We start from the raw sequence: 17,352 nt of genomic DNA, 5'->3' as shown, positions 1-17,352 counted from the left end.
CGTATTCTTAATTAAGTTGGTGGAAGTCCAAAAATAAATGAAATATTTGCCGAATTGTACCTGATACAATATTATTTATGGTAAGAATGCTGCTAGCAATGTAATATTTAACGAAGTTTAACAAACACGTAATTACAGGAAATCAGCTGATTATACAACAAGTCGTTGCATCACTTTCAGTGGCAATGACAATACACGAAAACATAACCTCTCTAAAAAGTTATCATTAGTGATTGTTAGTAATTAAATCCAGATTGATAGTAATTAAAAAACGGTCGTAGGTAAAGTAGTGTACGCAACTCGCGTTAATAGTCTTTACGACACTCGTAGAAGTTTTTAAGGCACTCGCCAAGGCTCGTGCCTTAAATTTTCTACTCGTGTCGTAAAGACTCACTTAACGCAATCGTTGCGTAAACTACTAATCAGTAAGTATAGCTTAATTTCCAACATTGAATGCATTAGGAAAATTATAACATATACGTGTATTACTAGAGTTTGATAGTAATAATCACCAAAGATCGAGACTACATGTTTAGTTACAGATACTATATATTTACTTGAATGATACTCATCTTCTAACCTCAACAAACAGTAAACGCTCGATGTAAAGGGTTATGCACAATGAAACTTTTAACTAATTTTGACGCAATTTCCACTTCGAGTATGAAATGATTTGTAAGAAACCGTTATAGATAAATTAATAACTCAAACCCTTTATTCTGTACTACTCTTCTGCGTTAGCAATAACATACATACAATCAATTACTTTCACAAAAATAGAAAATCCTAAACTTTAAAACAACATTTTGTGGACATTTTTTAAAATCGAAATAAAATCTAAATTGAAGTTTTACAGAGTCTAAACATAGAGTTAGTTGAATACAGACGCGCTTACAGAAGTAGCACAGCTGTGAGAGTCTCTTCTTTCCAAGTAGTTCTCTATGCATCGCCCTTTACAATCTCACCTAGTTTCTTTACAAACCAGCTTCTTTTCATAAAGCTGCAAAGTTTAACTCGAGAATAAATTCGCACACTCAAATAGTTTTCGGCCAATATAATTAATTAGTAGCATAGTGTTACGGGGTTTATAGTATATGGTTTAGGGGGGTTACACATTTAATTAATAGTGTGTAGGTACTATTATAAGAACAAAATGTTCAATTAGTCATTCAATAGATTGAGTTTTTTGTTTGTTGAGTTTGTTCCTAATCGTTACACAAATAATTTTTTTAGAGTACAGTTTGATAAATCAATATAGTAAATACTAGCCGCTTTACCCGTGCTTCGCAACGCGAAGAAAAATTAGTTTTCTAATCATTTAAAAAATTTAGAATAAATTATCTATCATGAACTTTAGATTAAATAACCGTACCACATAGTTGTGTAAAATATATGTCTAAAATTGTAAAGTGAGCATTTAGCAGTTCTGATTGTTTCATTTAAATGTCAATGCAAAGGTAAACATTGTGATTTTTCTCGTGCTTCCAAGGAGACCAATTGATATTTACTATTGAAAACCTCACCTCAAAACTTTGGACATCCAAGGGGCGTAGCCCGAGAGGAACTCAGGGAAGTGAATAGTCCTATGACATCCCTAGGTGTGTGGATCATGTTTCTGTTCAATGTTGGCTGTATCGGTTTAGTACTTTAGTCGTGACAGTTGTCCAGACACCACCTCAATTTTATAATAGTCGAAATAGATATATCGCAATTTTGATAGAAATTGCGATTACGAATTTCACTTACTTCAACTCATTTTACTAATACTACCTAACACGTGAAATCAATGTACAATATTGCAACTTTTTAATTCATTAATTATCTATTGATAAATAAGTGTAATAACTATGCATTAGATGAGAACAGACATACTCAAGTAGAGTGTCTCAGTCCCTTTTCCCCCAACAATGTCTTGCTCATTATTTTGCAGCTGCTTTAAACAAAGGGTCTATTAAATGTGAATAAAAAACAATTACTTCTGTTACGATCTCGGAGTAATCACAATCAATTTCAAGCTATGACACTTTGATTACAGTTGATTTGGTGTGGCATTTTAGACACATTGGATATTTTTAACAGTACTCAAGGTTTTTTGGTAGGAAACATTGTGTTGTTTGTATTTATTTATACATTAAATTAAAAAAACCTAACTATTATAAACTACTGTCACTTTTGTGAAATCATTCATAAAAAAATTACTTGAATTTGAATTTAATTTGGTGGCTTTTTTTAATTTGAACTAATTAACTAGTAACTAGAACCATAGACTAACCAACAAAAGATTACTTCTCATCCCATTGTAAATTTTGAAGCTATAGTTTTCGTGTGAATTTCATGTCCGCTGGCACTGATCGGTAGTGTCGACGAAATTTTGTTTCTATTATTTTAGGGTTCATTTAATGGGTCAGTTATATAACCAATTCATGATAAGACCATTTTATTTGGCTAAACGAGGTTTTAAATTACTGAAATGACAAGAATCAAATTGTAAACAAAACACGACCTTTACAGTGCACCGGACAGAACTAACAATACTATGGCATTTGATATTCTGGCTAATCAGCTGTTTTAGTTGGTAGCAGTTCTGACATCTTATTCGTCCTTCACTTATCCTTCACATTAAACGTGTAGTAAGCCTATAATCTAGTCTACATCTCTTAACTGTTCGGGGTGGGAAATTAGAGATACCTAGAGCAATGATGGGCTAGTGTTTCAAAACGTATCCAAAGAAAACAAAAAAAGTGTAGCAATCCAATTTATCTCTCTTGGTTAAAGGGAAAATAAGACTCGCTACAAAGTGAGGCTAAACGTATTTGTACTTCTTCGAGTAAATTGAATTTCTTCCCCTCGTTCTTTGTTTATTTCACTTCCTCAGTGAAAATATACCTAAGTGACCTCTAAATAACCTCTCTAAAGAGCTTGTACTAGCCTTACTAAAATTCATCAAAACATCAGAGTTAAAAGTTCATACGCCAACAGTAACCCAGGTACCCGCGGTTCATACTTATTAATACTTATTTACGCGAAATATATTCCTTTTTTAATTCTTCCTTCATATCCTAAGACGCTAGGCTCCATATCTTGAGCGTAGTGGCATTATTGCATGGCTAAGCCCATTGGTGATTGGCGGTACTTGAACCCGGCACCTGTGTACCGAAGTCCCGCACTCTTCTACTAGACCACCTCACTCCCTCGAGGTCTATTACTATGATCTTAATAACATATTAATCCATAGTTTCTAAAGGATAAAAAATCAAAATTACCTGCAATTCCTCCTCAGCCAACAGGCGAGCACAGCTAGCAGACCCAGACCCGAAACCAGTACTAACGTCACTACCTGCAAAGCAGCATATTATGACTTAAAAAATTGTCAAAACTAATCAATTAAGTTCCTGAGACATTCAACTTCAAGTAAGTGCACTAACATGCGACCGGACCTGAAATACAAATAACTAACCCCACCACAGCAAACCTGCCGATTAAGTGAATTTCCATTCCCTTGGTTAGATTAACACTAAAAATATTTCCTTAAATTTGTCAGCTGTATTCCCTGTTAAGGTTTATAATATAAGGTTTAGTGAGTACTTAGGTTTGCTGCTACAGGGAAGGTAATAAAATATGTTTTTATTAAAATGTTGATAGATTATTACGAAATTTGATTGGCCAAATCTGATCTAATCATATCCATAAGCAAGCAAACTAGAAGGATGTATTTATACTCCATAAAAATAACACACGAATTTAAATTTTGAAGTTTATTTTCCCCAGAACTTTTATACGCACAACAACTCTTCGGTTATATCCTGGCTAATAAAACAGCCTATCTAAATCACTAACGAAGCTACACTGGCAAAAGGTATCTAAATTCATTCTATAATCATCCTTAACTAATATTTGCGTTGAAATACACACCTAGGTAGAGTCTCCATCTGAATTGGTACAACACAATACACAGCTACACTACTGACTTCAATAATACTAAATCCGTCTCTAGATATACAGTGCAATTACTACAATGTAAATTAGAACTAGGAATCTTTTTTACCGCATGCACAACAGGTGGAATAGGGTTGTAGAGCGTAAAAGAGCGACAGCTGACATTTACAAAGGTTAAGAAACGAGTCCAAACGAAAATGTACATTTACATGAGTAGATTCTATTCGAGATTTAGTCGAAGAAACACTATTTCAATCCTACATTACATAAAATGTGGATAATAAACCTGTGCCATTCATTAGGCCTACGTACGTTCCCTAATAGATTGTAATTGTTATGGATCAACTGAAGACAATTTCGACAATATTAGTGAAGGGTGAGTGTAGAATGAAGTAAGATGTCTTGTGTAGTTTTGTTACTTTTTATATAAGCCATGATCCAGAACTATATTAAAGTTATGCTTAGATTATGTATTTTCTTTATTTACTGCTTATCTACTAACTTTAAAAGTATAAAGACTAAAAAGACGGTGATCTACTACAGTATCTGCAAACCAAAGCGTATCATCAGGATTCACCTAAAGAATAAACCAAATAACTAAAAATTACAAAAAAAAAATAATATAGCATTTTTCACCACACTATACCCTATTACAACTATTCACCACAATAATAATGCACACTAAAAGTCAATATTACTACAACTTTAAGCTTATGTGAAATATTTTGAGAAATCGGCAAAAATAATAATAAATAGCTGCTTAGGCAGCTGTGACAATAAACCAAGTTTATTGCAATGCATATGGATACTGCTTGTGTATTTAATATACAAAAATGTTTTAGTTGAAAAATCAAACAGTCGGGTTTCGGCCCTGCCCCAGGGATGTAAAAACCTGCTCGACCCCCAATTGACGATGACAGCGGGCATGAACATCAAACGTAGCTTTCGGCCTCCAATAAACGTCTGTGAAACGCTTAAAACATCGTAGTGGGGTGAAAATGAATTTTTAGCAGACATAAACCTACTAAAGATCTGCAATGATTATGGTAATCTACACGTGACGGAATCACAGAGGAAAAAGGAAGAGCAAGAGTAGGATATATGAGAGTTCCTGAATATTTATGGAAATGTTTAGGTCTATAAAAGCAACAGAAGCCCTCTTTGTTCTCATTTCGGGAGTTCGGGGTGTACAATGGAACCAATGAGTGATAAATAAACCAATAATTGGTAGAGCAACGTCTGAATAAAGTTAATCCACTAACGCTCTAACTATTCATACAAATTAAAGTTAATTGATGACTCACCCCGTAGTATTGCAGGAATAAACCTCCACTCAGACCAGAGGTGCCTTGTTTCATGCCTCACCTGGAAATGGTCAAAAGTTAGTGATAAAAAAAATAATGTTTTTAAACTATTTATTCTAGAGGTTAAATAACGTTTTACCCACGGGTAATGATTTAGTATAGGTGCCTCCAAACGAAATGTTAATATTGATGTCTTGCTTTATATTTTTTACCTCCTAATCCAAATATTCCATTACTTTTCACAGTAAATGAATATTACTGGAGATGTAGCTGTTGAAATATTCAATGTTTCAATAAACCACACGACGACAATACAACACTTATTCAGTGTTTTTGAGGAAAGGAAAGGCTATGTTTAAAATGTATTTGTGTTTTCTTGATAACAAAAACCATTTGAGCGTTGACAAAAAACATAAATTTTACCCTGTTCGTCGAGAACGACAAGAGTAAACATCCAACAAGCATCAATTCCATTATCGGTGCGATACATCGTGCTGTGTTGTTGGTGGAATCAACAATCCATATTGTAAGGGGGATTCGGCCCGATAGGTCTTTATTGGTTTTATTTGGGGGTTAAATTAGTTGGACTGGGACGGTGGCGTCGTCCTGTAATCCAGCTACTAGGAGGTCACAAATTGTGGATATTTATAGGCATGCACTGTGGATGCGATACTCCCTGGTGTGGATTAACGTCCGCACTAGTGATTACTACGACTATCCGCAGTAACTCCTGATAATTAGACCAATTCTTTAGTTACAAGGTAAAAATGTGGTTTGGATTCCACTATGATGGAAATAATATAGCTATTTACGTTATAAGTGTAGTAAAAACACGCTCTTGCGTAACGTGTAACGTCAAGATTTTACCTGACCTGATTTTCATTTCACTCATCTTCTAACAGTTACGTTATTTTACAAACAAAAGCTAGGTTAGGAAAATACTTTAAAGCATAACAATAACATTCAAGCTCACAGCTGATTTCTAGCGTTGAACGTCGTTGGCTCCATAGAGGTATGTTTTTTTACCTAACCCGCCGTGTAAAACTTCCCTATCCCAAGCGTGATGTATATAACTTCGTTACTTCTCGAGTGATGTAAAGTTGAAAAAACTCACTTGGTGAGGTAATCAAACCCATTTAAATAACATTGAGTGCTTAACTTAAAAAATATACCTCTATGGAGCCAACGACGTTCAACGCTAGAAATCAGCTGTGCGCTTGAATTTTATTGTTATGTTTTGAAGAATTTTCTTAACCTAGCTTTTGTTTGTAAATGAACGTTACTGTTAGAAGATGAGTGAAATGGATGATGAAAAATATTGTTCGTAACCTCCTGTATATTGTCGGGTCAGGTAAAATCTTGTACGTTACACGTTACGCAAGAGCGTGTTTACATCACTTAGGTAAATTATGCAACTCGCTTCCGCTCGTTGCACAACATTCACCTGCGTGATGTAAAAACGCTCTTACTACACTTGTAAGGTAAATAGCTATTAGTTGAGCACTCAATGTTATTTAAATGGGTTTAATTACATCACCGAGTGAGTTTTTGATACTTTACTTCAACGAGTGAAGTAAAGAAGTTGTATACATCACGCTTGTGATGGGGAAGTTTAACATGGCGGGTTGGGTAATAGCTATTTACCTTACAAGTGTAGTAAGAGCGTTTTTACATCACGCAGGTGAACGTTGTGCAACGAGCGGAAGCGAGTTGCATAATTTACCTAAGTGATGTAAACACGCTCTTGCGTAACGTGTAACGTACAAGATTTTACCTGACCCAACAATATACAGGAGGTTACGAACAATATTTTTCATTATCCATTTAACTCATCTTCTAACAGTAACCTTCATTTACAAACAAAAACTAGGTTAGGAAAATTCTTCAAAACATAAAATTCAAGCCCACAGCTGATTTCTATAGCGTTGAACGTCGTTGGCCGTTGGCTCCATAGAGGTATATTTTTAAAGTTATGCATTCAATGTTATTTAAATGGGTTTCATTACATCACCGAGTGAGTTTTTTCAACTTTACATCACTCGAGAAGTAAGGAAGTTGTATACATCACGCTTGGGATAGGGAAGTTTAACATGGCGGGTTAGGTAAAAACTGTAGTAGGTCTCTTAGTTGTCATTGGCTGTATGGACTATACTATTAATTAACAGCTGTGTCTAAGGAATATATCGGCCTTAGTCACAAATAGAAGAAATTCCAAACACGTGTTTTAGTTACAGCATTGCGTGAAAATAGAGAAGTCTGTACATTACGTATTTTTGGTCGAGTTTTCGACCGATGGACGACCTCTAGTTACAATAAACGTAACCCCTATATTTTAGATAGTTTCAGATGGAATGATTATTTCATCAATATGAGATCAAACTCGCTTAATCCGCAGGTTTGCTACGCAGGAGGTTTTCTATGTTTGTCATACTATTTTTACTAATTGTTTTAACGGATTGTACGATCCAGATTTAATAATTGAACTAATTAATAACATAAGTATATGACCACTGTTTTTACACTTAGGCCTACTGTTAGAGCAATTTCATGAGTTATAATCAATTAAATGCAGTTCAGTTTATTCAGCTAATAATAACCATTCAAGTTGCGTTTACCAAGTAAATAAAGAGTTTTTCCCAACAATTAAAATGACAAGAATTGTTTTTTTAATTAAAAGTATCAATTAATTATAATAGAATTTAAAAGCTATAAATATTGTATCTAGGCCTTCTATAGACAAATATGAAACTGTATAGTTTGAGGCTGTTGTACAACAATAATAATTAAGAAAGGCATTAAAACATTACTGGTTTGAGCGCAGCATGTTGATAAGGTTTTATGATGTACCCTTGTCCTTTATCGGAGTTTACATAGAGAACAAAGAAAATTGGTAAACAGATTGTGGTGTCAACTATAATATTTATAAACTAGATACTTAAATGACAATAATATATATACACTATTTGTGTATCCATTTATGTTGCTGTTAATTCTGTGGTTTTGAATTTATTCGGTTTTATTAGTACACTGAGAGTCCATTGTGATACCGAGATCTCAATTGAAACAAACTCTACTCCCTGGTGAGTCTATTGAATGGGCAGGAATCAGGAAACCAGCAACGTACACCTTACACCCCTATGTATAGTTGTACATGTTGTCGATGTGTTTTTGGTGAGGTACAAGAAGGATATTTAACGTTAACATTTATTGTAGTGTGTTTCTCTGGTTCATGTAAGTGTACAAGCTCACTCATAACGTGATGTGAGTTAACAGTTAGGAGTCAGCTTACCTCATGCAGCGGGCCTGGACGGATGACTGAGGGTTGGTGGTTGGGGGTATGGGGGGCATGGGGGTATGGAGAGTTGGGGGTATAGACGTACCGCGCCCGCGCTACCCCCACAGCTCAATACCATCCCTACCCCAATTAACGGCTTTCTTTACAAACCGTTGTTAGATTCATCAACTCGTGAGCTATTGTTGAATATAGCTCTTCCTGACACTTATACTCGGCACTTGAACACTGCCGCACGCCCACTTCAAATGTCCCGAATATAAATATGTTATTCTGTCACAATGAATTTATTGCTTTGTTTTGTACCAATGCTGTCAACCAACATCATTCTTGGCGATTCTAAAAATGTTCAGTCATTTTTTTTTATTAGAAGTTATAGCATTGACTTAATGGCTATAGTAAGCTAGTAGGTACTTTATTAATTCAATTATAAGCTATGTTGCATTATTGATTAGCTTTTCCTATAGCGTATGCATTGCCATTCTTCTGGAACCAAGTTAGTCACCGATTTTGCAACACCTGATATATATTGGGACAGAAAAATCTTAGGATTTGTAACGGTTTTCCAAAATTAGGCCTACTACGGCAACTTGTTTTAATTTACAGGAAAAGTGCCGCTCTGACAACGGGTCTCATTTAATTGCGTGTTTATTTGTTGAGAATGGCCACAATACGTCTGAGCGGCGAACGGTGGTAAGCGACGCCGCTCATGGTTCCAAGTCAAAACCGATTTTCGCGAAAACGCCGCTCGCCGCTCAGGTGAGTCATGCTCCAGTGCTGCCTAAAATGATAGAGGAACAGCAGCAAACGTGTTGTACTGTTGATACGTGAGGTGCAGTCCAGGGAATGTTTGTGGAATGAGCAGCACGGGGTTTAAAAAAAAATAGTTTAGGTAGTGTACAGACTTCTCTATTTTCACCCCACGCTGTAAATAAAACATGTGATTGAAGTTTCATCCATTTGTTTTGAGTTTCTGTTTATATTTACTGTAGTTGTTATTTCGTCACCAGCATGACAACCCATAAGACCCATGTTAATTTCTTTAAATTTTAAATTAATCTTTTGTGCAAATTTCTTAGCCTTTTTTTAATTTATAAAGGGCACATCTACAGGAATATATCTTTCCAACAGTCTGCGTAGATTTTCTCTGCTATGCACACGAGTTGAGAAAAAAGGTTTTAAAGAAACATGCTTGCCTATTAATATATAGATAGATTAATTTTAACAAAAACATAGGTTTGCTGCTTCAGGGATGATATTGAGGTGTTTTTCAATAAACATTATTGAAATGTTTATAGCTAAGTATTTATATTCCCAGTATGGGTACTCTATCATGGCTTTATAGTAAAAAGACATGCATTTTCAAAACAGAAAAAGAAAAAGAAATTTCAACAAAGGGTTTACAGCTGTTGCTAATAAATAAATAAAGAAACTTGAATCAGTAACCATTCAAAACTATTTCTTAATTTAACCATACCAATAAAAATGTACTAAAACTTTATTCAAGAAAATCCCCTGCATTATCTGTCTCCACTGCTAAGGTTGGTTCGTAGTACTATAATTATTATTTTCTATTCATTTTGTCACATGTGCAACAGCTGAATAGTCATAAATCAATCTCATTGTGTAATTAAGCTCAGTGATTAAATTTATTGTGTATATTCCAATCACTCACAAAAGTGTTTTTTCAGGGATATGGGTAATGTAATGACGGTGGGTATTACTTCGTTAGTAGGAGCGATATTCAGGGGAAGTTTCTTGTACTTCTTAATGGGATTTAATAAAAATAAAACACATTCAGAGGCACAAACATCAAATTACAATGTTATCAGGAAAGAAAAGGCAACACAAACATATCATCAGAAGATACCTCCAGAAAACCATATTCCACGCAAACAAGCATTCATTTTCAGGATCAAGAGGTAGAAGATTTTTTTTTATTTCTACAAAGACAAGAACATTGCCAAAGTCACTAGATGTATAGCAACACATGAGAACAAAGGTGTACAAACTGGAAGAAGTTTAAGGATAAATGTAATGGCAAAGTGAGAGTTGTGTCAAGATAATCAAGTTCATGTTAACATGTTCGCCAAGATTTCATATGGACCTGCCACAATATACTAATTTCAAACACACATGCCCTGATGTAAACAAACATGTGTGTAACATGGACATGATAGAACATTGTCATTTCAAGAAACCAAGCCCAATTATCTATTATTTAAGATGGGGACGCCACTATGAGCGTATTTTAACCCAAATATGAGTGAAGGATGAGTGGCGCGACCTTGTAGTCTTGTTAGTGACTAAGGCCGACATGTTCCTTGACACAGCTGTTACTATTAATTCTACTAATTAATTAATTATTATTATTATTAATTTTACTATTAATTGTCGGTTTAGCCCATACAGCTAAACTAAGGGACCTACAGTCTATAGTGGAATCCGAACCACATTTTTCCTTGTAATTTACGAATTGGTCTAATTATCAGGATAGTACTGCGGATAGTCGTAGTACTCACTAGTGCGGACGTTAACCCACACCAGGGAGCATCGCATCCACAGTGGATCCCTATAAATATCCACAATTTGTGACCTCCTAGTAGCCGGATTACAGGACGACGCCACCCGATATGAAACCAAGTATTAAGAATAACAAGGACCTGCATGACGATAGCGATTACAAGAAATCATGGAACATATAAAATAAAAATAAAATAAAATATATCAAGATATAAGGCATGCAAAAACATAGTAACTTCAAGAATCATGACCAAATATCAAACCTCAATAAATTCAAGGCCTGCATGATGGTAGTGATTGAAAGAAATCGATGAAATATAAAATAAAAATAACAAATAAAATAAAAAGAATAAAATATATCAAGATACAAGGCATGTAAGAACATAGTAGTTTCAATTATTATCATGGCCAGATATCAAGCTTCAAGAACTACAGAGAAAATGAAAATGTACAATATACAAATTTCATGCCGCAAGACCTGTGAAGAATGTAACCTGAAGACCGACAGTAAGTTATTTTAAACATAAAATAAAACTAACATAATATAACATAATTTAATCCAGTTCAAGCAAAACAAAACACAAAACAAAAAGATCCCTGCCGCAGCAAAAATGCAGACTAAGTAAATTTTCATTTACCTGGATGGATTTCTATTAAAATATTCCCTTAAAATTTATTCCTTATAAAAAGCTTTAATTTTCAATTTTATCGATTATTTAGATGGGTACGCCATTTTGTGCATAGTGACACAGAAAACGTAGTACGTTTTCTGTGATAGTGAGTACTAGGTTTGCTGCAACAGGGAAGGTATTGATTGAGGTGTTTTTACTTTCTCCCCCTATACATATTCCCATTCCCATAGTCTGATTAGGCTGGTTCGCGAACTCGTTGGAATAAATGTAGGTTTACATGTTTGTACAAAATTTCATAAAAATCAGATAGTTTTTGCTTGAGTTATTGCGCTAACGGACACATATAAATATGAATTTGAATGAAAGGTCCTTTTGGGCTCTATGGACCTAAAAATGAAAAAGTAAATCCGTCCCGAATCTAGGTCTTAATGAGTCCTATGGTAGTACCGTAGCTTATTCTCTATATGGGAAATTCACTAATAAAAAAATAATCAATAAAATCGATATGATCTGTTTACAGACCGAGGACGGACTACGGACTACAGATGAATGGTCACACCAGGTTCTAGTAGCAGGTTCTTGCAAACACAAGTCAAGTGGGTTTCATCACTCTGGGTTGGCAATATTTTAAGATATTCATGTGACAGAATAATCATAAAATGAAGAATTATCAGGAGAATTGTATAAAGGTTAAAAATACTTATTTGTAAAACTAAAATGGTTAGTAGAATTGTATATTTTAGGCCTATATGAGGTCAAGCTCAGTATTTTATTCTTACGAGAGCACGCCCCGTGGTCGAAAAATCGACCAAAAGTATGTTTTGTGCAAACTTTTCTCTATTTTCACCCCACACTGTAAATAAAACATGTGATTGGAATGTCTTCCATTTGTTTTGATTTTCTGTTTATATTTTGTTGTTATTTCGTCATCACCATAGCAACCCATAAGACCCGTGTTAATTTTTTAAAATTTCTAATTCATTTTTTGTGCTTATTTTTGAGCCTATTTTAATTTATAAAGGGATTCTGCACACCTACAGGAAAATAGCTTTCTAACGGTATGCGTAGATTTTCCCTACGATACACACGAGCTGAGAAAAAAGGTTTTAAAGAAACATGCTTGCCTATTAATATATAGATAGAAGATAGATGTTTATGTGTTATAGACTCGTTTCTAAGAATTTTGTTGTACATAAGATTATACTATATTATAAGAAACGAACAGATTGTATATTGCATGGATTTATATTTCATCCATAGTGGTTTGGAATCCACCTCTAACTGAAGATTTTCGCCTTAAGGTGAGGAGAACTGTCTGGGTTCTGAAGAACTCCTTACACTATGATTGTTATTAAGGAAAAAAAATATCCTGATAATTTCAAAACATAATACAAAATATAGTATTAAAAAGTTGGGAGTTAGGACATTCTATTCTAATCTAATGAAGAATGTCCTAGCTGGCAGGTCCATAAGCTTTCAGAACTGAAATAATGGTCGGTTTATTGGATGACATGAACTAACGTTTCTACACGTTTTTTTACTATATATAGCATGCATAAATTCTCCGATTGAATAGTTTGGCGTGAGCATTCACTACTTGCCTACATTCAGTGTTGGGTAGTAGCAAACTACAAGTAGCAACGCTACTGTAGTTTGCTACATTTTTTGTAGCAGTAAATGTAGCATTGCTACTTTTGTAAAACTGTAGCAAAGGCAGTAGCATGCTATATTTGTAGTAGCAGTAAATGTACCATTCACTACTTTTTTATGCTACTTTTTACAACAACAATATGTTTTTCTTTATCAGTACTTAGTAAATCACAGTATGCTTTATTAATTCATGATTTCAAGTCCGTAACCTGTTTTCTTAATGTTATATTTTCAACATGTGTTTTTAACAACCAGCTCATGTCTCTTGATGGACTACTGAATATGTTTGTCTGTAAAGTTTGGTTTAATATATTTTATTTTTAAACTATGCATAATTTAAGTGAGACATTTGACAATTTATTTACGGTAATAATATTAAGTTACCAGTACGGTAGAGTTGTTTTTTTTATAGAAGGTTAAGGATCACAGCTAAGGGGTCGTCCACATATTATTATGTAACACGTTTTTGCCATTTTTAAACCCCTCCCTCCCTTCCTGAGGCTGCACAATGCAAGCCTAAATCCCTCCTCCCACCTCTGTAAGACATTTTCTTAAACCAGGTTGAAGGGTATGAAATCTTTTAGATGAATGAAATTTTCTCTTATACAGTAGTAAATTTTTTTTTTATTGTTTTAATGTTATCAATTAAAAAAAAATAATTATAACAAACTTAACACTTTATATGAACACAATATCTAAACAGATGATTTTTTGTGAAATTTGGTACTAATCCATTAAATCTCCAAGCGTGTTTTAATATTTTTAAAACTTATTTTTAATGGTGATTTTCCCATAAAATAACGGAAAAATCAGATTTTCTCAAAAACGGCCAGAACGATTTTGATAAAATTTTTGTATGTTATAGTATTTTAAATTCTATACAAAATGGCACAAATACCATTTCTGTACAAATTACGGTTCCAAAGTTATTGTAACTTATTTATTTTCCCATAAAACCCCCACTAAACAAAAAAATTGATTTTATAAAAAAGGCCGGTTTGATTAAAATTAGTACCTATATTATTTTCCTTAAAATTTTGAACCAAATGGTTCAGATCCCATTTCCATAAAAAGTATGGATCAAAAGTTATGTCTTATTTTTTATTACCCTATGTTATTTCTCATAAAAACCCCAAAAAATAAAAAACATCATATTTTAGGAAAAAGTCGGGTTTGATTGAAATTAATGTGTTATGGTCCTTATAATTCTAAACAAAAATATAGTTCAACCCCCCATTGTAATTGTTTGCTGATACCGTTTATTTTAATGATTCAATACACTCACATTCTGAAAACTAGTGTTTTATTATTTAAAATTAAATGTAGCAAAAAAGTAGTTTGCTACAATTTGATTGTAGTTGTAGCTGTAGCAAGCTACATTTTGTAAAAATGTAGAAGTAGCAAAAGCAAGCTACATTTAGAGAATTGTAGTTGTAGCAGTAGCAAGCTACATTTAAAAAGTAGTTTACCCAACACTGCCTACATTTTACAGTACCTGTGAATTGCGGTATGTAGTGAAGTCTCGGCCAATGCATAAATATCACTCATTGGTGCAGATTGTTGCAATGTTCATTGAGGGATCACATGCATGAACGAGTGAAAATTTAAAAACGTATGTTTTCAGGAAAAGCACTTTGCAAATTTTTTCCCCCTTTTTCCAAAACTTTTATTGTTTTTTTTATTTCATTAACATTTGAAGTTTCATAAAATGTCCATGGTAACGCAATATCTTTGGTAGTTTTTTTTTTAAAGAGCATCTTTAGTGGAATAACGCAAAATCCTGTCACGACCATAACGGACCTTTAAATGAATATTAAAAATAGTTAATATTATTTTTATAACTATGTTTTGCTATAAACTAATTTACTTTTATGACCATTATACAATAAAAAGGTCACTGAGCTTTTGGTATATTTGGTCTTTCTAGAAAAAAATAAAAAAACTAAAAAAATTGAAAAAAAGCCAATAAAATCTTTTTAAGTTTGTATAACTCTGAAAAAACTTACCTGAGACCCGAAAAATCGTTATGTTTGTATAGATGTGTGCTTCTTTTGTGTATAAAAAATTGAAATATGACGATTTTAATTTTTGAAATTTTTATGATAGAAATCATAAACGTGATGGTCAGGGACAAGCGGTACGGTCGTGAATTGTCTGGAATAATCAAAATCTTTCTAAACAATCCTTCAATTATACTGTTAGTTATAATAAAAATATGTGTTTCAATTTAACTAAACTGTTCAATTTACAATTATATTAAAGTTATTGTCACGACCAAACACACTATAATCCATAAGGCTGGATTGGTCGTGAAAAAACCCGCGACGGTCGTGAAACTTTGGTCCTGAAATTACGTGTTATTTGGCTCTGTTCTGGCGGTAGCCCTGCACCTCATGTTCGAGGATACAAAGTGGACTTCTAGGTTAATCTAGCAATTGAAATATCTTATAAACAAAAATTAACACCATGTCTACTTCATCGAATGACTACGTACGGTCATGGACACACCAAAATTACAAAAAAACACAATCTTTCCTTTATTAATCTTGTAATTCCTCCTTTTAACTCGAAACGACCGGCACTACATTCCTGACGTACACCCCAAACTAGTCTCTAAAACCAACTGACTCCATCGACGCCAGGCTTGCCACTGTCGTGCTCCAAAGTTGAAAATTTTTCCCAAATGGTCGTGACGCGAAATCGAGGGACAGACTTATTTTGTCATGGTAGTCAGTTTGCAATGACAATAAAATTATAATATGCTCCTTTTTTGTAAGTTTAATAACCATTGATGACATAAAAATATGGCTTTATATATTTCGGCATGAATAATTAGTCTAAAAACAGCGTGAAAGTTGGAAAATGTACCCTAGGGACACGTCATGGTCGTGAATTTCGAGACTTTAAAAATACGAAAAAAATGCCTAGAACCTATTTAAAACCAAATAAATGTGTGTAAAATAATGCCCCCGCCCCAAAAAATATTACAACACATAATAATAAACTATAAATCCAGTATCCACGAAGTAAAAGGCCAGGGACATGAAAACGTACGTTTTTAAATTTTCACTCGAACGTGAACAAAGCTGAAGCATGCATTTACTTTATAACTCTTGAGGAACGCGAGCAAATTTTGCTTGGTTAGGAATACTTCTTCCAAATCGACAAAACTTTAGCTACAAAGCTGTGTCTATTTGCAAGGAAAACTTACAGGAGTAGTTGATTAAGGTTAAATAGCTTGTTAGGATTACATAGATGACATATTTATTCATATTATGGATATCAATCATATTATAATTAAGCTAATTGAAATATGCATAATTGATCTTATATATTTTTAAAAAATTGGTTTGTCTTTTCCGAATTAGTTTGGCTCTTCTACTCGATCAGTTTTCATAATTGAGGTCTCAAATTGAAGGTATGCACGCACAGAAAATTTTAGGAGGTGGCAAAATTTTAGAACATAAATTGTTCAAAAAGGATGTTTTAATCTAAAAAAATACTAAATGTTGAGCAATTAATTTTGAGAACTGCAAAAATGGTCAGAACACATAAATATGTCTTCATTCATGACCCAACTCTAGGAATGATGAAACTAAAAATATTTTTCATATGTTGGTGCAGACCAACCTTGTATGGTTTTTGCACCTATTGTATAATATGCATGTATCCATTATTATTGTTCAATAAATAAATTGATTGATTGATCACACTAGATAAGAGTTAAGCCTGAAACCCATAGATTAGAGAAATTTCATTTATCTCCCCAATATATAGGCCCATACGTTTACAATAACTTACCACTTTGCATACAGAATATTGATACAGTCGAACCTCAATAACAAGACTCTCGTGGGGATTGTAAAATAAAACTTGTTATTAAGGTCTAATTCTTATCGAGGTTTGTAATAACATGTGATTAGGGGTAAAATAATTGTTTAGGGGATTTGAAAATGACACTTATTATCAAGAGCGACTTGTTATCGAGGGTCTTCTTATCAAGGTTCCACAGTAG

General features: G+C 33.7%; 1 protein-coding gene across 2 annotated transcripts in view; it reads right to left on the bottom strand.

Annotated features, from left to right (window-relative positions):
• Positions 1-8,591, bottom strand: part of LOC128989595 (slowpoke-binding protein) — a 98,724-nt gene extending 90,133 nt beyond the window's left edge. The window contains exons 1-3 of one of the 2 annotated variants that reach the window (XM_054411526.1): positions 8,530-8,591; positions 5,241-5,301; positions 3,264-3,337 (exon numbers count right to left, since the gene is read on the bottom strand). In XM_054411526.1, coding sequence (XP_054267501.1) covers positions 3,264-3,337; positions 5,241-5,294 — 128 coding nt within the window. In that variant the 5' untranslated portion in view covers positions 5,295-5,301; positions 8,530-8,591. The remainder of the gene's footprint in view (positions 1-3,263; positions 3,338-5,240; positions 5,302-8,529) is intronic. The other variant, XM_054411527.1, reaches the window with a different exon arrangement.
• Positions 8,592-17,352: the final 8,761 nt, after the last annotated feature.

This window comes from Macrosteles quadrilineatus, unplaced genomic scaffold (assembly GCF_028750875.1).
Source record: "Macrosteles quadrilineatus isolate MER2022 unplaced genomic scaffold, UCM_ALF_1.0 Scaffold_3__2_contigs__length_128488019, whole genome shotgun sequence".
In the NCBI taxonomy this organism is placed as follows: Eukaryota; Metazoa; Arthropoda; class Insecta; order Hemiptera; family Cicadellidae; genus Macrosteles; species Macrosteles quadrilineatus.
Note: the sequence above shows the minus strand (reverse complement) of the source record. Positions and strands in the feature narration are given on the sequence as shown.